The sequence below is a fragment of the Phoxinus phoxinus genome, assembly GCF_949152265.1.
Source record: "Phoxinus phoxinus genome assembly, chromosome: 18".
Lineage (NCBI taxonomy): Eukaryota > Metazoa > Chordata > Actinopteri > Cypriniformes > Leuciscidae > Phoxinus > Phoxinus phoxinus.
Genome location: NC_136893.1, coordinates 8,887,729 through 8,910,748, shown reverse-complemented (window position 1 = coordinate 8,910,748; position 23,020 = coordinate 8,887,729). Strand labels below are relative to the sequence as shown.

The 23,020-nt window shown below is 39.7% G+C and overlaps 1 protein-coding gene across 1 annotated transcript in view; it reads right to left on the bottom strand.

Annotated features, from left to right (window-relative positions):
• The window catches only part of plxna2 (plexin A2), a 116,571-nt gene that overhangs the window by 10,634 nt on the left and 82,917 nt on the right, over positions 1-23,020 (bottom strand). The window contains exons 17-24 of the mRNA XM_079588276.1: positions 21,772-22,006; positions 19,969-20,111; positions 19,342-19,610; positions 10,651-10,717; positions 8,860-9,006; positions 8,415-8,574; positions 6,556-6,659; positions 583-682 (exon numbers count right to left, since the gene is read on the bottom strand). Coding sequence (XP_079444402.1) covers positions 583-682; positions 6,556-6,659; positions 8,415-8,574; positions 8,860-9,006; positions 10,651-10,717; positions 19,342-19,610; positions 19,969-20,111; positions 21,772-22,006 — 1,225 coding nt within the window. The remainder of the gene's footprint in view (positions 1-582; positions 683-6,555; positions 6,660-8,414; positions 8,575-8,859; positions 9,007-10,650; positions 10,718-19,341; positions 19,611-19,968; positions 20,112-21,771; positions 22,007-23,020) is intronic.

Here is a 23,020-nt window from a genome sequence, read left to right as displayed (position 1 = left end):
AAGGGGCTCCATTTCATCACTGGCCCTGGTATTTGGCTGCGTGTCATTTGAGTTTTTTCGCCCGTGTGAAGTATCATCGGCGGTGCATAATTAGCAATCAGAGAGTGGCCTGCAGCTCAGTGTGATGGAAAATGAGAACGGGCCAGATGGGGAGCCCTGTGGCACTCCCTCAAAGCAACGCTATGGGGAAGGAGCTAATGTGTCCATTACGGGCGGCATCCAAACTCAGTGGAGAAATCAGCATTACTGAGCTTCATGTTAACTGCTAACACCTCTCTCTCTGACTTCCTCTTACCCTCCCTGGCATGCTCTCTCGCTCTCGCTCTCATTCTCTGGTGCCCTGAAGGATCCCTTGGGCATCCTGCGGGCTGTAAAGCAAAATGACTGCACGTGGCTCGAGCACACAATCATCAGAGGCTTCATTTAAAGCCAGTCTTTAACCATGTATTTACCTCTATATTGTGAAACAGTGAACAAACTTCAAACTTCTAATTATCTAAACTGATAATTACAGGCCTTTTCTCAATCACAGTGAATTGTGCAGAAGCAGCATCATCATCATCATGAGACAAACATACTCACCATATCTACTGATAGAAGTCCGAGAGATGCTAGTTGTGGGAGGAATGTTGTAGGAGGACGTCTGCTTGGGCACCAAAGCAACCACACAGCGGTCTGATACCTGTACAAGAAACACAACGTCCATGTCAAGCCTCTTTCCTTTTCCCTTAATTCTTATTTCACAGTGTTTGGTTTCACAGCCTTTTATTATCAAGTAATGTTCAAGATAGTGGAGCACAACTAATGCAGTTTTATTCTGCTTTTGAGGAGTTGATATTACTTCTGCAAAAATAGATTTAATTCCGAAAAGATTCTCAGTACATATTTATTGCTTTTCAAAAACGGTGTGAAATTGTTTAGTTTCTCTCCAGTGCTGAAATAAAATGGCGTTAAAGCGCTTCAAAAAGATCTGTTCTACTTAGAAATATATAAAGGGTGCTCATGCTGTGTTCTCTGATCAAATGCGCATTAAAGCCTTTCTCGGGTAAAAGCAGAGTCTCGCCTCTTGTGCTTTGCTCAGAAAAAGGACTAGATTGATTAGACAAGAAACTAGGGCTGTCAAAATTTCTGAAAAGATATATATATATTTTTTTTTAACTTAAATATTACTAGTATTTGAATTACTTTCAAATTTAAAAGGCACCAGCAGAAAATAAGCGTAATATAAATAATAATAATAAACAAAAATAACCTACACCATAAGTAACATGGCGAGAGAGAGAGAGAGAGAGAGAGAGAGAGAGAGAGAGAGAGAGAGAGAGAGAGAGAGAAACTAACACTTGGAATGGAGGGTAATGATAAAAATAGAAACACAAAGTCAGGTCAAAAGGAAGAGTTTGACAGGCTAGGGAATGTAGCGACGGAGTCATTTGGAGACGGGAAAGTAGAAAGGATGAGGAAAGATGAGGTCCGGGACTTTTATATATTGGGGTGAAACTCTCCATTGCTCTCTGTCTGCTCTGTGAGTGCTCGAGTTCCATCTGATCTTCTGTATTAATCTGAACTGTCAAGAGCTGCAGAGGAAATGAGGTCTGACTCAACCTCAATTCAGCACAAGAAAGCAACTTCCTGAAAGCAAGCTGGCAAGATCCTGGCCAAATCTCATACTATCAGCTTTTGAGGAGCTTATCTTGGTCTCTACAGTATGAAACAATATTTTATTTATATTCTTCTCACAAATTTGACTTCTTATCTCACAATTCTGACTTTTAAACTTGCAATTGCGAGTTATAAAGTCAGAATTGTGTGATGTAAACTTTCAATTCTGAGAAAAAAGTCAGTATTTTTCCCTCCCTCGGAATTGGACTGTAGATTGTTTATATCTCACAATTCTGAGGGAAAAAAATTCCGAATTGCATGATTTAAACTTGAGAGAAAAATGTCAGAAAAAGTCTGAATTGTGAGATGAAAAATTTGCAATTATCTTTTAAATTGTTTTATTCTGTGGTGGACACAAGCTTCCATTGGATTGTATTCGTTTAACAAAGGCTATAAAATAGGTCAACAACCTCCTCTATAAACCAAAAAAGGTCTTTCAGATACATGTACTAGTGAACTAGGTCAAGTGCCACAGTCTAAGATCCCCCGTCAACATAAAACATCACATTTCGAGTCCATTTCATTTCAGAAAACCTCTCTGTGCACCATAATGGAGACTTTAAGGACCTCCTGAGCTCCGCTGAAGGCTGAGAGTAGTTAGTCTTCACTCACCTCCCTACTCTCTCACAGCTGATGATGGTGTAACTTTAGCCCCCATACGCCCCCATAAGCTCCAGCCCTATTAGTGCAGGTTTCTCCTCGGCCAACCCTCGCCGCAGAGCGGGCTAATAGACTGACTGGAGAGACACTTGAAAGAGTCCAGGACTGTGGACGAATCACCTCAGAGAGGTGGCCGAGTAGGTTGACACTCACAGATGTCTTTTTCATGGCACAATTTCTCCCTCCAGAGAGTCATTGTATATAAAAAAGAAATTATAAACACTATTTCTGGGCATTCGGATTTGTAACATATTTTTGGCTCCACACCACCTAGCCTCATGCACGATCTACTCTTCTTCTCTCGCAGCGGGTCTCTGCGGTGTATGCGGTGGCCGTACGGAGCCTGAATGATGGAGGGGAGAAGCATTCGCCCTTGAGGGATAATCCTCGGCCAGGCAGGCGGGCCGCCGGTGGGTGTGAGAGTGATAAGGAGTGAGCTTTCCTCGTGATAACGTTTGCATCAAGCAGACAGCTGACCCCTTTCCCTCATGTATCTCTGATCCCCCTGCCTGCGCTCTATCTGATGGCGATCGGCAAGCTAACGTGCCTTTAACTCAGACGCTGCATCCAGGCGGTGGGGAAGGATGCGGTGATGTGTCTGCCATTCTGACTCTTCTTTGAAATACGGCAGACTCGGTCACGCTAGCACAAAGAGCATGAAACGCCTTTGCCACATGATAAACACCGCAGAACGATGGGCGTTTAACAGGTGAAATGGATGAAAGCATCATAATACACATGATGAATGCATTGAGGGACATATATGCATAGTATAAAGGAAAATCCCAGGGAATTTAACTCTAACAGTTAATATACGCTATAATGTACATCTTCAGTGTATGTCTAAAATAAAAGTGACGAGCGGATATATATAAACAGGGTCGTATGTCAGACTAAGTCCTTGAGCTTTGTCAGCACTCGACAAGACAGCTTAACCCCGGGCAGTGATCTACGCCAAGCGCCTTATACAATGATATACAACAGAGATGTTTATCTATTTTCTTTTAGAGCCAACAAAGCTTACTTACACTTATGAGCCTCACGGGCTTGTGCTAAACGCACACACACAGAGCTGGCTTCAGTGACAGTGCAAAAAAAATCGAATGCAATGCAGATTTTTTTTACATATACATTGTAACATTTTAACATGAGGCAACAGTTATTCCTGAAAGTCAATGAATCATTCAGTCAATAGATTTCAAAGCATCAATTCATTCACAAACAAAAAGATGTGACTGTCTTTAATAAGTGAGTCATTGAATGATTCACTCAATTGATTAAGATTTTTGTTTGTTGAAAGAAATGAATACTTTTACTCGGCAAGGGTACATAACATTTATCAAAAGTGACAGTCAAGACATTTCAATTGTTACAAAAGATTTAAACGTCAAATAAATTATGTTTTTTAAAACTATTCATCAAAGAATTTAAAAAATATATATATTTCATTTTATTAACAGCATGTGTATTTTCTGCGTTTTCTATGTAAGACTAGTTGTAAGTTGTAACTTACACCAGGCTACACTTTACTTCCTGTGTGTGTTGATGGTTTTAGAATTTTTTTAGGTACTTGTCAGTTGTGGGCGGGGCCTATTTCACTGTGACGTCACAATGTATGCGTTTCTGAATGGCTCGTTTTGAGACATAACATTTCTGATTTATGAGGAAAATAACAGAGTGGATCGTTTTTTTACCATAATAGGGCGGTTGTGTTAAACAATATATCTGTCAAAGTTAATTTTGCACAATAGACCACCTTTAAGACCACTAATCCAGCTGAGACTGATGTAAGCAGTTTTTTCAGCTGGGTTCCCTAAGAACACGCTTTTACACACACTCCTAGTCAAACGCCTCATTGAAATTACTGCTCTACCACTGTGCCATTCCTCTGAGATGCAGGTGATAATAATGCACACATTAACAGAGGCTTCTGTTTATTTGAATTGTTAATGCCAGTGTCTCTCGTGCTGCTCCAACTATTTAAATTGGAAATTTGAGGAGTACGGTGGCCCGTCAGGGACACGCTGCCAGTCTCGTGTAATGTCATTCAGCCTACGCAAGGTCAAGAGACGCTCACTGATTTCAAGTAAGAGTGAGAAAAAGAAAAACGAGAGCGAGAGAGTGGGAGAAGAAGCAGAGCCTAGAGAAATACGTCCACTGCAAGCATTCAGACTGATGGAAACTTTTTCATGGCTAGAGCTCTAATCAACCCGGTGCAATCAAAATGAGCAATCAGAAAAGAACATGGTGACCACAGGTTTATGAAGCCACAGCACGAAACGTTAGAAGGACACAGCTGCTGATTATACTGTCTGCTCTCTTAAAATATGCCCTTACTCTATTGAGGAACTCAGCGAATGGCTGAGATTAGCATATCCGTAGTATTTCAGGAGAGAGGTGAGGGTGCTTGTGTGGAAAGCGTAGGAGTCCTGTATTTTAATGTGGTATTCTCTAAAGCTCCCTGCCTTCTGTTTCCTCTTCTCTTTCTCTAAACTCTCTATTTCACCGGTCCCTGTGGAAACAGTACGAGTTAATATAGCAAATAGCTAGTATGCAGCTCCCTAAGCAAAACATCTTGTGATTTACTTACACACTGGCACACAAAATGACATAAATTGCATTGCATTGCTCAGATGTTGCTCTTTCATAGACTTCGTAGAGAAAAGGTCTACATTTGGTCACCATCTCATTACTGTGGTGAAATGAGAGATGTGCAGCCGACAAATCTGCAGCAACTGTGTGATGCTGTCATGTCAATATGGAGCAAAATCTCGGAGAAATGTTTCCAGTACTTTGTTGAATTTATGCCACAAAAAAATAAGGCAATTCCGAGGTTCATAGCGAGGTGTACCGTATAAAGCTAGTGATTATACCGTCTCCTCTCTAAAAATAGACCTTACTCCACTCTATAGTGCAATACTTTATATTACTATACATGTATAAATGATAATATGAGATCTTTCAAAAATTTTGATTGATTTTTTTTTTTTTTCACTGTAGTAAGAATAAAATATGGTTACCATGTAAACTTTTGTAAAGGCAGTGTGGAACACTCCAGAAATTACACTCCTTCTTCTTCTTCACTTTTTTTCTGTGTTCTCTCTTCATGTCCACCTCATCATCCTCAGATCTCACATTGTAACAGCATATGATGAGCTTTTTTCAGAAGTAATTATGAGAATATCTGTGCACTTGCCCTGTGGCAAGGACTCTGGACACACACACACTCTCTCTCTCTCTCTAACACTGTTATCAGGTACCTGCTCTGACGTGTGCCGTCTCTGTGGTGTCTGAAGTAAAGACAAGGTAAAGGCTGTAATTAATCCACTGAAGGTAAAGGACAACCTCTCTCTCTTTCACACACACACACACACAAGCACTTTCACAGCCGCCACACTTAAAATTTTCAGTCGCAGAGCTCAATAATTGTCCTCTATTATACTGTCCTGTGTAGTGTGATTCAGACAGAGATCCGCCGCCTGTCTCCCTGGAGCCGAACACTCACAGCGAGACATTTTGGAGCACTGGGAGATAAAGGAAATGTTTGTTTGGTTCAGCTTAATTGTTTCATGTCTGAGGAATTAAATGGATATACAGAGGATTACTTTTGTAGCACATTGTCCTTGTTGATACGTTTTTCTTAAATATTCCTGTTGCTTTCAAGGAGCCAAAATGTACCTATATCACGATTAACCACTTTGCATATGAAATGAGTAACAATGACCTCACCAAGTTGTTTAACACTGATTAATGTATAAACATAAGCGGGAATATGCTAATATGATCACGGTTGTGACATCAACACCATGGCAATTGAAAAACCTGTTTATTTTGCAGTTTAGTTTCAATAAATTCAATCCCAAAAAGTTTTTTAAATCAGTGTTTTTATCTATCTGAACATCCATAAAACCAAATAAATTGAACTGAGAAAAATAACAAGATATTCAGATTCGTTTTCAGATATATGTATATATATATATATATATATATATATTTTTTTTTTTTTTTTTGAAAACAGGCCTGAATATATCTTTGAAATTGGCTGATTAAAAATATTTTGCTCTTTTTGCACTGGGGCGGGAGCTTTGTATCGAGAACGGATGAGTATGTCTACATATGATTTTTTGTATCAATAGAGCAAAGAAAGTCCATGATACGTCCCCTTTAAAGTCTACTCACATAGACAGAAGAGGGCACCATGAGATTATATATGAGCGTGTGTGTCCTCTTTTGTACCTGATAGTGCATGAGAGTGTTGAGTCTCTTCCAATCATTTTCAATCTTAGTGGTGATGTCTTCATCCTGCAGGACCACTCGGGCCATTCGTCCCTGACGCCACTCTGGAAAATCAAACATTTGCCATTAAAACAGACACTGTGAACCTCCCCCAGCTCAAAGCAGATTGATTTGATTCAAAGCATTGAATGTGTCTTTTCACATGGGTTAGAAATGTGTGTGTGCGCACGCAGTAGGGTATAATTAAATGCTAAAGAGAGAGCTGATAGGATATAGACAGACTCAGAGCGAGAGTGATCATTGATTTTCTCCTCTGTTGAATGGGGTTTATTAGTTTACGTGGTTGCCAAATGCACAGATGATGCCACACACACACACACACACACACACACACACACACACACACACACACACACACACACACACACACACACACACACACACACACACACACACACACACACACACACACACACACACACACACACACACACACACACACACACACACACACACACACACACACACACACACACACACACACACACACACACACACACACACACACTTCTGCAGCTACAGAGACAGAACATCATCATGGAGGAGATTGCTCTGGCCAAGGTGCTGGAAGGATGATTTGCACCGCTGACAGGGGGCTTTTGTGTGGCGTGTGTGTGTGAGATGGCCGTTTGTGTGCCAGAAATGAAATGTGGAGTCAGTCTGTCAGTGCCGTCTGTCAGCTTTTACCTGGGTCACGCATGCACCTGCTTGTGTATGTGCACAAATATTGTACATTTCCATCACTGTTTAAACATTACACACAACATTAAATCAAAATTAGTTTGTATTTCTGAAAAAATGTGAGGTCATTCTGTATTGAAATGTATCAATTAAAAAAAGTTCATTCATTCCTGCCCTCAATTCTGAATGGTCAAGATCACTGTTATTCAGTCCAAAGTGCTGAGAATTTGAAGTGATCTTTCTGCAGGTACTATTGTTACACAAGTAATAGGTGATATGTAACTTTTATCTTATGAATGAGTCATTGAATCATTTCAAAAGCACCAAAGATCGTATTTACGTATACTGCAAGTCAGTCCTTAAATCACTCAAACTAGTTGTTTAAAAGCACTGATTCATTCAGGAATTAAACAAGTGACTATTTCAGCCAACTGATTCCTTAAAAACGCTGACACTATTAGAGATAGTGTGGACTAAGTGTAAAGTGTATTGCACTTTGCCATTTTTCAGACCTGGGACAAGTCGTGCACACTTCCTGTTGCGTGCACACACCCTCAAGTGGCCAAGACCCCAAGTGTGGGTATTTGGACAGGCCCTTTGTCTTTACAGCAAGTTAGTCATTCAACTATTCACTCAACAAATTGGTGCTTTTGAACAAATGGTTTAAGGAATGAATCAGGTGACAGTCTTTATGAGTGAATCATTGAATCATTCACTTAAAATATTTGTTAAAACAAACAAATAGATTACTTCAGGAGTGAAGTAAGTGACTCTTTATGGCTGAGTAATCATTCAGTCAACTCATTCCTTCAAAACAAGGAATGAGTTGTGAACAAGGAACAAAAAGTGGCAGTTTTTATGACAGTCTCTGAAACAACTTATTAATTCACTCAATAATTCATTCAAAAACACTGATTTTTTTTTTTCAGCTGTGGTTTCATTTGGAATTGTATTTTTTGGTGCAACAAAAATAGACAAAGTAACTAAAAATATTTATTTATTTAAAATAATATCTAAATGTTAGTCAATTTAAATTAAAATCTTAAATATCGAACTGTTGAATAAAAGCAAAATCAAACTCAATCCTGCTGTGCCGTGCGCCGGGCAGTTTAACTCACCCAGGTCCATGTCCACAGCTTTGGGTCTCTGTGAATACGGCATGTTCTTATACACGGCATCCAGAATTTTTTCCTTGACCTGCGTGATGGTGTCACAGTTCAGAACCTTGACCGGGATCTCTGGGCTGTTCTCGTTCTCTGGGTTGACGCAGTTTAAGATCTGGAGGGGGAAAAAAAGAGGATGAGGATGAGGATGATAAGATGTGGGGCAGTGGTCGGTGAAAGCGTAGGTGCAGAGCGGGGGCTCTGGAAAAGGCCATTTCCTGGCCCGAGAAATCTAATTTCACACCCTCTGCAGGACCCCAATCTCAGCCTTAGCAGGGTATGAGAGACTAATGAACACTACCCTCCCTAGGCCAGACTGCCTGCTTTCATACACACATACAGTAACAGCACTGACCTTCATAAGAGTTTATTAGATACTATGTTTATTATTGATGCTGACCAGCGTCTTGTAGTCGATCTGTTGCCGGATGAGTTTGTCTTCGCTGAGGGAGTATCGGGCCTCTCCGGTGATGGCGTCTATAGGGCCTTTTTCCATCTGCTGTTTTATAGCACAGTAAAGCATGAAGAGAGGCTCGCCTGCACACTCCTGTAGACACAGACACCAAACACACATTATTATTACTTGATCACTACTGGAAACACACTGACTTTGGTTGGGTTTGTACTATGTCTGTAGTATATAGTATGCACACTACCGTTCAAAATATTGGTGTTTTGTTTAAAAAAGAAGATTTTAACACATATATTCAGCAAATATGCACTACATTGATCAAAAGTGACAGCAAATACATTTACAGTGTTACAAAAGATTTATATTAAAAAAAATCGCTTATACTGTGATAACAATGGCATTGAACAATATATTAAAGGGTTAGTTCATCCAAAAATCCATTTTCAAATCAGTTGTGGTTCATCCATTTACTACAACTGATGTGTGAGTTGATGAATGTTGATATGTGAATAAAAGCCTAAATTAAATTTGTTTTGTTTTTTATTGATTGATTGATTGATTGATTGATTGATTGATTGATTTGAAAATTGGACTTAACCACTCACTTTATATGGATTAGGATTGATCTCTTTATGAACTTTTTTAAGCATCAAAGTGGCAGTTGCATAAACTGTCAATGGAGGGACAGAAATATACAAATATCTTTATTTGTTTTCTGAAGATGAACAAAAGTCTTACGGGTTTGGAACGACATGAAGGTGAGTAAACGATGACAGAATTTTCATTTTTGGGGGGTCTAACCCTTTAAGGCATTTTACAAACAATAAAAAAAAAAAGCTAAAAAATAACCCCATTATTACTGAAATTATATAATTTACAGAAATGAATATTTACATAATGAGGTCATGTGGTCAATCTAATAAGGCCTTGTCACAACAATGTAGCAGACTACTGTTTTAAGTGTTTATTATTGCATAATGTTTACAGTTATTATGAAATAGTCACTGGGTGGTGATGGCGCAATGGATAAGACACATGCCTTTGGTGTGAGAGACCTGGGTTCGAATCCACTGTGAGACACCAATGTGTCCCTGAGCAAGACACTTAACCCCTAGTTGCTCCAGAGGCGTGCGACCTCTGACATATATAGCAATTGTAAGTCGCTTTGGATAAAAGCGTCAGCTGAATGAATAAATGTAAATGTAAATGTAAATATGTAGTGTATACTGCACAATCACTTATACTTGCAGATCACCTGATCTATTTTGGACGAGAAATAGAAGAATTCAAAAGCTTTCTTACAATCTGATTGCTTGGCTTTATGCAATTTTCAATTGACTTTAAGTAAAGCAAATTTGTGTTTACACATTGCCAGGTTACTAAAATAAGCCTTACTACTGCCTAACTACTCACTGGATTTGCCCCATTCATGGAAAGATATAAAAATATATTTTAGTTCAAGGCACTTAGCAGCAGCAAGTAAACAGGATATCCTGAAAGCACAACTGAATGCTAAACCTCTAAAGTCTGACCATAAAGTCTACACACATTAATGTCTTTGATATTTCTCATATGACTGTTTGTAGAGACTCCAATTATTTGAATGATCTCCAACAAACATACAACCTCTAGTTGATCGTGACATGACGGCTGCTTCCTGTCTAATTATGTGTCTCTGAGCCCGAATGATCTGCAGAGTGAACCAGACCTCATGCTGAGAGTCAAAAGTCTGTCTACATGAGACTAGTTCTTATACAGGAAGTCAAAGAGGCAAGTTACCTTCAGGAACTTATGAAGCAGGAAAGCAAACCAGTTGGTTAGCATCTTCTCAGCTACAGACTCCGTCCTGAAACACACAAGTTGACACTTATCTCAAAGAATACCAGCGCATGTTCATTTTTTCCTTTAATAACGGCTGCGTTTTGATAAGAGGAAAACAGAAAGTGAGAAAAACATTGCTAGCTTCCTTCCCTGTCAATCACTCCAGACTGACTCTTTTTGTCCACGTATCAGTTTTTTTTATTCTTCTGACCACCCCCTGTCTCCTTCCTTCTTTTTTTGTTGTTGCTTTGAGGCAGGAGACAGACACAAACCCACAAACGACAAACACACGACTCAAACGGGGATCTCTAGAGTTGTGGGCAATAATTTGTGAAGAGACAAAAAGGAAGAGCCGAGGGTTTGTTGAATACAGAGCAGGTGGAAAACTGAAGAGAGAAAGAGAGAGAGAGAGAGAGAGAGGGAAAGATAAGGCAGACAGAGGAAGAGAGAACAAACAGCACCCCGACGGGAGTGGTTAACGAGCATGAAAAATACATGAAAGGGTTATTCCCTCGTTCTGACGGCTGAGCGCGCCTGTGGAATACCAATATCTCTCTTTGCCTGCAAAACATTCCTTCTTTCACCCCAGAAAATACTTTCTGTTTCTATCTGGCTCGGGTGTTTGTGGCAGTGAGTATTATGTTCACTTATGGGCATTACAAACACTCATAAGCATCACCGGACGATGTAATATCAGCTGCGTAATTGTGGCGCCGATGTCTGCGGCGTTATGCGCTCGCACTCCGTTGGGCCGCCGTGGAGCACACCGGCAATTTACTCAACAGCAGCGCCAGAAAATGACTCTCTTAATGCATGTGGAAATAACTATGATTACACCGCTGAGACAGCCCGCAAACACAGAGTGTGGGAGAGTGGATGTGTGTTCGGCCATACACACGTGTGTATTATGTTCGAGGGGGGGGGGTCACGCTTCAGGGTCACACGTGAGAGCGAGCGCTGATCAGTGACAGTGATAAACTGTAATCGATGCATATTCATGTGACGAGATACTTCAGACCGTTTTTGAAAGAAGTCTCTTATGCGCAGCTGCGCTTATTTGATCAAGAACAGCTAAAGCAGTAATATTGTGAAATATTATTGTTTATTTCATATATTTTCTCATTTATGTGATCCTGTGATAGCAAAGCTACATTTTCAGCATCATTACTCCAGTCTTCAGTGTCACATGATCCTTCAGAAATCATTCTACTCAGAAAGATACCTTTCAATGTTGAAAATAGTTGTAATACAGTAGTTGTTTATATTTTTGAAACCGTGGTACATTTCTTTCAGGATACTTTGATGAACAAAGTTAAAAAAAGAAACAGCATTTATTTGAAATAGAAATCTTTTGTAAAATTATACAGTAAATGTCTTTACTGTCACTTTTGATAAATAAGCTGAATAAAGCATTAATCAAAATTAAAATTTACTTACTAATGGCAAACTTTTGAACGCTTATGTATGATGGTACAAAAAAGGGAGTGAATAGTGTACCAGAGACAGTATAAAGAGGAAAAAAATAAACCCCGCCCTCCAATTAAAAGAGCCAATCAGCTTATTGGTATTTTTTGCTCTAGAATGCACATAAGAATTTGCTGGACATTTTTATTGCTCATATGTTGCTTTTTCACAACTTAAAATACTTTCTTATTCAAGTACTAACTTTGTCTTAGATGTTTTCCCCAAAATTCTTCAGAAGAAATAAAAGTAGAAATATATTACACATAGGCTACTGTTGTTGACATACTGTATGAGTGTAGTGCTATAAAGTTCCCGAGGAATCTGATGAGAAACGCTTTAGTTCATATTGAGAGAGTTGATTTATGATTACACACTTTGCTATCTTGAAAAATCTGAGCACAGTGTGAGCTGTCATTGAGATTTCTGAAACTGTACAGCAGAAACACAAGAGTTTATGGGGTCTTTTTCTCTGAGAAGCAGAAGACGTAAATAAGAGTCTCCATTTGCTGTCTGTGTAATGTGCTTTCTGAGAAATTAATGAGACGCCAATTGCGATTCGTCTTCACCATGGGAAATGACAAAACCCTGCTGAAAAATCCAACTAAACTAGTTTAAAGACACATTCTTGTGTTCAAAAATATCTAGATGTATCGCAAAAGAAAGAAACTAAACTTGAAACATTGCCTTTAAAAAAAAGCAAATGCCACAAAACCATGACAAAACAATAGCAGCATAAAATCTTGTTTATCTCATTGTCTTTATCTAAATCACATGCACATAAACTAACCAACAATTTTAAAACGGCGCAGACAAAATGCAAATATGCATACTGCGCTTTCCCTAAAGATGGTCGCTGAGATAAACTACTGATTTTGTCATTCCGTCAGCGTAACGGAAAGATTTGGAGATTTTACACATTCAAGTAGACAGAAGCTACTAGAAAACAGTCATGATGGCCACTGAGTGGATGGACTGCTTAAAAAAAACAAGTTATTAGTGCACTGAGGGGTTTCGAGTTTGTATATTCAGAAGTTAAGAGTCCATTAACATAAAGATGATGTGATTTGCATTATGCCGCATTTGTTTTTTTTTGGTATTCACTCATCTAGGTTAATGCATTAGTGGATGATAAATGCTAATTTTACTGAAAGAACACATGGCTGTCGAATAACGAGGCCGCCAAATTATACTCATTTAATAATGCCGCGTTATAGTGAATAAGGTTTAGTGAATAAATCAATGGCAGTCTCACACACAGATGAAATGAGAGAGAATAGAGATGGGCAAATAGAAGGAGTGATGCAAGATGGAGTGAAATGAAGGAAAGTCGTCATGTTTGAGACGAGAGCGCCTGTCTGTGTGATTCTTCTAAAGGACAGAGCGTATTTGTGTGTTTTATTCAGCAGCGTGTGTGGCGGTCTATACAAAACATGGTTATGTTTATATATTCTCTTTTAAGCCTGTCAACTTTCCTTTGTATTCTACCTGTTTTTCTCTGGGTCTGTGAGCTGAGGGACCGCAGGATGCAGGAGCAAGAGGAACCTGTGTGTATTTGTGCATTGATGAGTGCATTCATACAATATGTGACACTCATTCAGGGAGTGTGTGTGTGTGTGTGTGTGTCAGTATGAGTGAGTTATGGGATCTGACACACACATACACTACAATGACAGTGCGTTGGATGCTGGTTGCATCAGGTCTTGCAAGAATGTTTCCTGTCTTTTTCCTGTCTCAGTCAATCATCGATCAATGATAGATGATGAGGGAGGGGAAAAAACCAACAGATATAACCTAAATAACCAGATACTGAACTTAATTTACCTCCTTTCAAATTGCAGTGTGCTTGTGAAACTAGTTTATTAGAGTCATTCGGTTTTGCGCTTCTCATAAACTAGTCTCACAAATGGCTGGAAATTGAGTTCTAACAAGCAAAATGAACGGGAAATTGGCCCGACATTTTCAAATGCACACGGGAATTGGGCACTCTCCTGGTGCACCGGAATATTTCACATTGCAGGGGCTCAGAGTCAATATCTGGCTTCAAATATATATTTCAGACCCGCAGAAGTCAATCTCCAAAATCTCTTCATTGACAATTTGACGCTTTAAAGGAAATCTTTTGCTACCGAATCACTATTTTCTTTCACCAGGAAGCACAAACACACTGGCTACCTCCGCCTGAGAGAATGAATAAACTGTTAATAGTAGCTATTTGAGCACCTAAATGAGTTTTTGCATTCTCTAAAACTTCATCACACCAGGCTTTTTTGTAATTCTGCCTCTGTCTGCTCATAAACAAATTTACTTTCCCTCTTTCGTCAGCATTTTTAGATTTCGGTTTGCTTGCTTGCTTTTTTAACAGTTGCATTAATGAACATTAGGGTTTTATTAGCTATTAGTGTGTTTATGAGTTGTGTATGTTGTGTGTGTGTGTGTGTGTGTGTCTCAAGGGGGGTAAAGGAATGCTTCATTGAAGGGGCGACACAAAACACAATGTGTCTCGCTAATAGTCCATTCCGAGTGGCTCTGGGTGCCTGCAAATCTCATTAGGTGAAAACATGTACACACACACACACAGCAGCAAGAGAGAGCCGGAGGCGATGGAGCTGTTCCATTTTTAGACACAGTCCTCCACAGATATTAACATGAGGGAGAGAACGACAAAAACGAAAACTCAAAAGTTCAGTGAAGTATAAGCTGTGGCCTAGTGTTTAGCACCGATCAACTGAGCCATGATGCTCATGTGGGTCACAAAAAAGTTCGGAAAAGGGCCAAAAAATATACGACATTAATTGTAACACACCACAAACAGCTTCTCTGGACATTATATTAAACACCGATAGGACACTTCAGACAAAGATCAAGGTAGAAGTGAGGAATCATATTTCGAAAACAAAATGAGACAAAACAAAATGAGACAAGACAACACAACACAAACAAACAAAACACAATGAGACAAAACAGAACAGAGCAAAAAACAACAACACAACACAAAACCATGGACTAGATATGTTGAGATGTAGCTGAGTTTCAGGAGATGCTGGTTCAAATCCAGCCAGAACCTAATCCCACATTTATTATCTTTCTCCAATGCCATTTTCTGTCCTTTCTCTAATGTCTCTGTCAATGAGGAGTAGCAAAAAGCCAACGAAAATCTTTTTACACACTGCGCAACAGAGATTTGATTTACTGTGGCTTTCCCACTGAAATGATGAATCAGTCTGTGCTGAAAACAATCACATTCCCTGCTGATCCAAATGGAAGCCTGAGTCTTGTAAGTGTCTCCATATCTTCCATAATCAAATAAAGATTAAAAAAAATAATAGACAAGAAAATATTAATGCCAACTATGCTTTAGGCTATTTGAAATGAAACGTACAGCCACTCTGATGACAGCAGAGACCAGACAGGCCCTTGTTATTTTTCACAGTCGGTTATCATTAAATGCAAGTGGGTCACTTTATGAAAATAAATTAGTCTCTCTGTTGATATTGTCTGATTCTTAAAAGATGTCTCATTTGCAAGCAACTGCCCTACAGGCATCTTTGACATTCATTATTTTCCTTAACACACATGCATGTCCTTTGTTCCTACATCAAGAAAATGTAGAAGGATCGCACACATAAAAGTAGTTCACTCGCTATGATTGTCAGCTCGAAGTCGACTACTTGTGGATCTTTGTTCTTTATTAAACCAGCAAAAGGGAGCAGGAGCTGTGGCCTAGCAGTTTGTGTTGTATGGAACGTTTAGCCTTGGTGCAATGTGGATGGAAAAAGCGTTATATATATATATATATATATATATATATATTTACACACATACACACACAGTACATAAATAAGTACATGGAATTATGGGTAAAGGTCAAAGGTCACAAATCATGTAAAAAGTGTCCTACTTTTGATTCGTCACGGAAATGCGTACTACCTGAAAGCGATCACTTACAAAACAGGTCGGTGTCCTTATTAAAATTTCTGAAAAATGTCCATATCAAGAATTGGTGGATTAATTTTGTGAAGAGCCACCTTGATGGAGAGCTGAGGATCACCACCAACAACACCCGCCTCTGTAGTGACCAATTTACACAGGATAGTTTTATAAACTTTCGTCGGAGACAACTGGGATTCACTGATAATCCGCTGTTACTGGTGAATGTGGCCGAACCAAACTATCTCCCGCCTCGGCCTTCATCCTCCCGTCTCGCGAGTGGGCGTGGTTTCAGCGCAGCCAGCGGACACGCCCCCAGCTTTTGAGAGCATTAAATACTGCTAATTTTTTTCAAGATTTTGATTTACTTTGGCGGCTCTTTTTATCATTCAAATTTGGCTGAGCGGCTAATAACACATTTTTGTGCGCATATTTAATGAGATACATACTTTGCATATTTATTAAGTTATGTGAACATGAGAATTCCACATAACTTAATTTTTTGGATTAAGCATGACATTCTTTTTACCTAATAATTTTAAGACAACGGGTTTCCTAAATTTTTTGAAAAAAGTAAACTGATCACTTTTTACAGTGCATGGTCATCACACCCTGATGGGCAAAAAATAGCTTTTAAAAAACAAATTGTGCAATAATTCTTCACTAAATGTATCTGTACAACATGAAATAAGACCGCTTGCTCTTCAGAAGCCTCCTGGAACACCAGCGAATGCATCGCTCACTGAGGTGGGACAAGCTCCAGATGTATTCCATTATCCGAGAAATGTTAAGATGAGGAGCAGACACAGAAAGAGGTCACAAGAAGGGCAGGTTTGGTCCACACGGATCAATTGAAATCAAAATGATTGAGATGGAGAAAAAATGAGAAAGAGGGGGAGAGAGAGAGAGAGAGAGAGAGAGAGAGAGAGAGAGAGAGAGAGAGAGATGAGAGAAATGCCTTTTATTAAAGGAACAGAGAAGAAAATTAGTGAGATGGAGCCCAATCGATGTAGAGGGAGTGGAGGCCAACAGTAGTCACAGAAACTGCAGTGTTCGTTTAACCGTAACACCGACAGGAGACTGCGTGGCTGAAAGCGATAGCGGAAACAGTAAATAAATGAAAAGACAACAGAAAGAGACGGATTTGTAGGGTTTCTAAAACCGCCTTCTTGTTTTCCAGATGCTTCGTGTAAAAGTGAAGACAAGAAGCTGCGAACGAGACCGAAAGGAGCATGATGAATCAATAATCTCCTAAATTCCAATAGAAAGAAAAAGAAATAGTGTCATCTAAAACCACGGGCCCCTGATGCCCATGGCCCAGCCTGCCAGCGCGGCGGGATTAGTGTTTTGTGTTCCTAACGACAGCAGATAATGAGAGAGACGCGCCGTCTGTCACGTTAAATAACGGCGTAATCCACATTTCCCCTGCATCTATTTACTGTGACTATTAATGAGCTGAGTCACGTAACCAAACACCCAAAATCATTCAATACGAGCGAGAGAGCGCGGACGAGGAACGTCTGCGGTGTTTGTTTGGCCTGTCTGCTTTGAATATTCAAAGTGTGATGTATAGCTGATATAACGCCGCAGTCAGCAGGAACAAATCACCTCCAGCTACACTAAAACACACTCGGCCTCCATCAAGTGGAGCGTAATGAAATCAGCCGCGGACTGTGCTGTGTGTTAGCCCTCGGGCAACTCTTTGTTTAATCATTATTAGTCCAAATCTTCTAGCTGATACGCTGCTTTGGAAAGACTTTGAAAAACCTATACAAATTTAGATGGACAGCATAAAGGACAGCCGAGAGTGCGAGAGGAAAAAACAAGTGGATTTGAGCTGCTCATGAATGTTTTATGAGAACCTGGCACACAAATGAAAAGTGACACTGACAGTTGGGCCGTACTGAGAGACTGGAGGGAAGCAGACTAATAGATCATGAGTCAATATAGCCATAATGCTAGACTAAGATACCAGCGCAACACTTTAAGATCAGTTAGTAATGTAGTCATTTTAAAAGCAACCATTATGCTTATTAACAGGTTTAAAATTTTGTTTATGGGGTCTGAATATGTTGACATGATTTAATGTTTTGAAAAAAAGTCTTATAATTTATATTGTTTTAGTTTTGGTTTCTTTAAAACCCATCTTCCAGAAAGCGCAGTCTGCTCTGATTGGTCAGCTGGCCTCAGTCTGTTGTGATTGGTCTACCGCTTAGACATGTGTCGGAAATGTAACGCCCCAAGGCTTCCTGAGCCGCTTTATTTAAAAACTATTGTAACAATGGTGTCACTTTTGCTGTATCAGTTCGTAATGACAGTCAAGAAGAACAAGCTGATCAACCCTGAACCACCTCTGTAAGCACGTCTTGTGCAGGACATTCACAGTGGTCATTTTTTATATACTTTTATTCATGTGATGTTATACTGTAACTGTCATTTTTCCATCAACACACCGACCTGCATCAAACTGCATGATTCAGAAACCAGTTGCTAGAAATATGGTGAGAACACAAGAAAAGGTTGTGTTTTTAATGCTGAGAAATAGTGTATTTTTTTTTTTTATTTTTTTTTTTAATAGTGTTAAAAAGTCCATGTAATGATGTTTTGCTGTCACATTGAAAAAAAAACACAGCATTTCCTCAACATGGTGATAAACTCTTTCTGGTGTAACCGGTTCTACTCGGGGTCTCCGGCGTGGGAGGAGGGCACGCTAACAAGGACACTAAAGACCGCAGCCACTAGCGTGTGTCTCTTGAGGCCAGGGGAATGAGGTTTACACGCTCAGCTCTAACTAGCCTACGCCCGTTACACTAACCCCACTAAACCTCACTCCCATTTGGGTGACAGCACCAAATGTAACCCATTCTACCCGACCCGCTTCGAGCGGGATTTGAACCTGGGTCTCCGGTATGGGAGGCGGGAGCAGACCGAACCCACTAGCGTCAGTCGCTAGCACGCCTCTAAAGACCAGGTGAGTGAGGCTTACACACGCTCACTGGTCAACATCTGTCACACTGGCTTTATAACGACCAATGTTTAAAAGCGAGCCAAACTAGCCAGCAGGTGGGCATTATGCAAAGTTTACATGGTGACATATACATGCCACAGAAAAAAATATCAGGACTACAAACGAGGTGTTCAAGGCAGGCGTTCTTTGCTGGAGAGATTCACTCCCTTTGGGGTGGACTTTGATTGTTTACATGCACACACATCTATATGACATAGGTAAAAAACTGCAAACTGCAGTAAACTGCAAACCTCCTGAGTAGTAGTTTGGGGTGGTTCTTGCTCTCCAGGTTCTTGTCGATGAGGTCGGAGAGCAGGTGTTTGAGCACATCCGTGGCGTATTCCAGTCGACCCTGGAGAGCCGTCATTATGAGCGACGCCACATTGCCCCGGTCGCGCATGGAGAAGGAGCGCTGCATTTCCAGCGTACGGATGAATGTCAACAAAAACACCTTGTTGTTTATCAGCTGGCCAAACAGCTTCAGAGCTTTTTCAACACATAGCTGCCCATTGCCAGAGACCTGCAACACACAACAACATCTTTGTCAGTGAACTAGACTGTCAATAAACTAAATTCCTTAAATGCTTAATTTACATAAAAAGATCACATGTAAACTACACCATGTCCTGATCATAAATGACATTTTGATGGTGGAATGGTTTCGATCTATAGTATATGTAATTGAGCTGGGTATCCCCGCCTAAAGTGAAACCTCACTGGTCCAAAATCCTGCCCCATATAACGGTTTATTAAACATCCAGTAAGATTGGCTATGATTGTGTCACATGGCACCGAAGTGTGCACCCATGTTGCACCTGGTTACATCTTGGACAATGTTAGAGAAAAGTGTTCATTAAATAAAGTAAACCGCAGCCCACCTCCAGCTCTCTGAGCACAGGATGGTCCTCGATGCCAGGGAATAGCACTCTCATGGCATAGGTGCGGTAATCCAGATAGGGAATACCAGCCCGGTCCAGATCACTCGTCAACTCATTGATATCGGTCTGCAGTTCTGCAAAAGCTGAAAACAAAAAGGGAAGGACAAAAACATTAGTTAATGTATTAACTAACATGAACTACTGTAACAATGAGCAATACATTTACATTTAACATTTACAGTACAGTATTTAGTTAATAAAAATACAGCTGTTCAGTGTTTGTTCATGTTAGTTCACAGTGCATTAACTAATGTTAACAAATACAACCTTTGATTTTAATAACGCATTAGTAAATGTTGAAATAAATATGAACTAAGATGAACAAATGCTGGAGAAGTATTGTTCATTCTTAGTTTATGTTAACTAAAGTAGTTAACTAATGAACCTTATTGTAAAGTGTTACCGAAATTGTTTTTAATTCGTAAAAAAAAAAAAAAAAAAAGTCCTAAAATATGAAAATATTAATAATTTTCTTAATGCAAAATATAATTTCTTATAATTTCTTTGGGTGAATAATGAACATTCCTTGAGTTTTGGTTTTGAAGCCACAAGCCACATAAAAGACCCAAACGCATGCCGAAACCTGAACTTCTAATCAACATCTCTGAAGACTTTGTTTTGTCCAGTTTGAGGTTTTTTATGAAGTTCCTGAAGGTTGTTGCAGGCAGACGAAGAGAGCAAACCAAAATAACCTCTCAGCTTCTCTCTATTTACGGTGTTCTCACTCACACAAACACACACACAGAGTAAATTGCAGGCTGCTGAAGTGCTTGTCCCCTGCTGGTGGAGACTGGAGGTGGGATGTCTTTAATTGGGTCCATTCTGACAGAGCCTGGGGCAGCACTCTTCCCTGAGGGAGTTATCTATCTCTCTTTCTCTCTCCCCACACGTTTCCTTATTTCTCCTTTCTGATTCACTCTATCTGTCTCCTCTCACCTGTCCTCCCTCTCTACGCCTTTCTCTCCTTTTAAACTCACTCTTTTGCAGGCGTTCGTGGAGTGCAGGGCTCAATCTGCCCCTTTAATACTTCTTGATCTTATATTCCTCTAGAGTCAGTCAACACAAACTACATCCTCTAAGCCCCGCTAACCATGGGTCAGGGACACGCTTTTGTCTGAATTGTGTGTAAGAATCTGTCAGCCTCCTGGAACCCTCAGATGATTATGTGTGTTGCATCATTATATGACTAAAGGTTTAATTGGTGCTATCTGATATTTTATATAAATATTAAATAAAATAAAATGAATAAACATTTTATAAAAAGAGACAAGCCATCTCTAAGGCCCTGCGTACACCTGGTGTTAAGATGCGCTTTGGTCAATCCGATAACAAGTGGACGGCACTAAATACAGGTGTAAACAGGCTTGTCCACTTTTGACCACTTCCAGTGGTAGTTGAAAACACATTCGACCGGATTGCTTGTGTAGTGTAAACACTCATGTGGTTAAATGCCTTTAAAGAACCACAAAAGACCGTCTACTCTCCGCCTACTGACCTAATGCGTTAACATTATGGGAAGTGCGCTAGCCAGACAGGATTTAACAATTGTAAATTTGGTTTGAAGACATAAATTTGACTAAGCAAAAGTTATCTCACCAACACTGATTTCTAACATACACTCTGGGCTTGCGGCTACTAGAGAAGAAACGAAGGCCTGTTTTGGGGTCATAATGAAACAAGATCGGTTTCTCCCAAATAAACACAAATAATCAATAAAGCGACATAGTGAAAAGTCTTTCTCACCTTCCTTGCACTCCAGCGCGACCCTGGACTCCAGGTTGTCCATTTGCATCTGGAGTCGTTTGAGTGTGAGGTCGTTCTCGCGGGATTTACGCTTGTAGGCGATAAGCACGAGGATGACGATGATGAGAAGCAGTCCGCCGCCGGCAGCGATGCTGACAATGGCAGGAAGAGTCAGGAGGCTGTCAGAAAGAATGTTTACTGAACCGGGGGACACATGCAGACCACCGACCTGCACCTGAGAGAACAAACACATGAGAATCATTTTAGAATAAACGCACACACACATACACATATAAAGATGCCCACGCAGAGACACAGAGTGTAAAAATATACCTTACCCACTCGACCCACAATAATACAGAAAAAAAACACACACATTGCTTTGAGTAAGTTTTGGGCAGCACTAACAGTAATTGGTTTTCTGTTCCTAGGGAACCTGGTGACAGCAACAAGACTGTGGCATTGCTGAGGGTCTGGCCTGCGTCTCCACCAGCGGTACAACAATAGTAAATAATGAGCACGAGGGCATTTAACACCCACCTCGACAGCACAGGTCTCAAATCTAGTAAACACCGACTAAAGGGCCTTTCAAGCATGTTAAACACATGAAAACACATCAGGAATTGTTCACAGAAATCCAAATATATTCTTTTTTATTTTTATTTCAATCTGATCATAACTGCTGACTGTTTTTTTTTTACAAAAAAGGATCAGAAATTTGACGTTATGGGAAAGAGAGATGGGAAAAACTACTTACTATCTTCAAATATTTGGGTTGGATTTCAAATGTTTTTAAAATAAGTATCTTATGCTCACCAAGGCTGCATTTATTTGATCCAAAAATAAAGTTAAAACTGTAATAGTGTGAAATATTATTATTATTACTATTTAATTGATACATAATCTGAAAGCTGAATAAATAAGCTTTCCATTGATATGTGGTTTGTTAGGAAAGGACAATATTTGGCCAAGATTGAACTATTTGAAAATCGGGAATCTGAGGGTGCAAAAAAAAATCGAAATATTGAGAAAATCGCCTTTAAAGGTTTCCATTTCTGTTGGCGATTGTGCTGCATCCACAAATACATTTTGATATATTTAAGGTAGGAAATTTACAAAATATCTTCATGGATCATGATCGTTACTTAATTATCAATGTTGAAAACACTTGTGTTGCTTTATGTGGAAACTGATGCATTTTTATCCTGGATTATTTGATGAATAGAAAGTTCAAAAGGACAGCATTTAT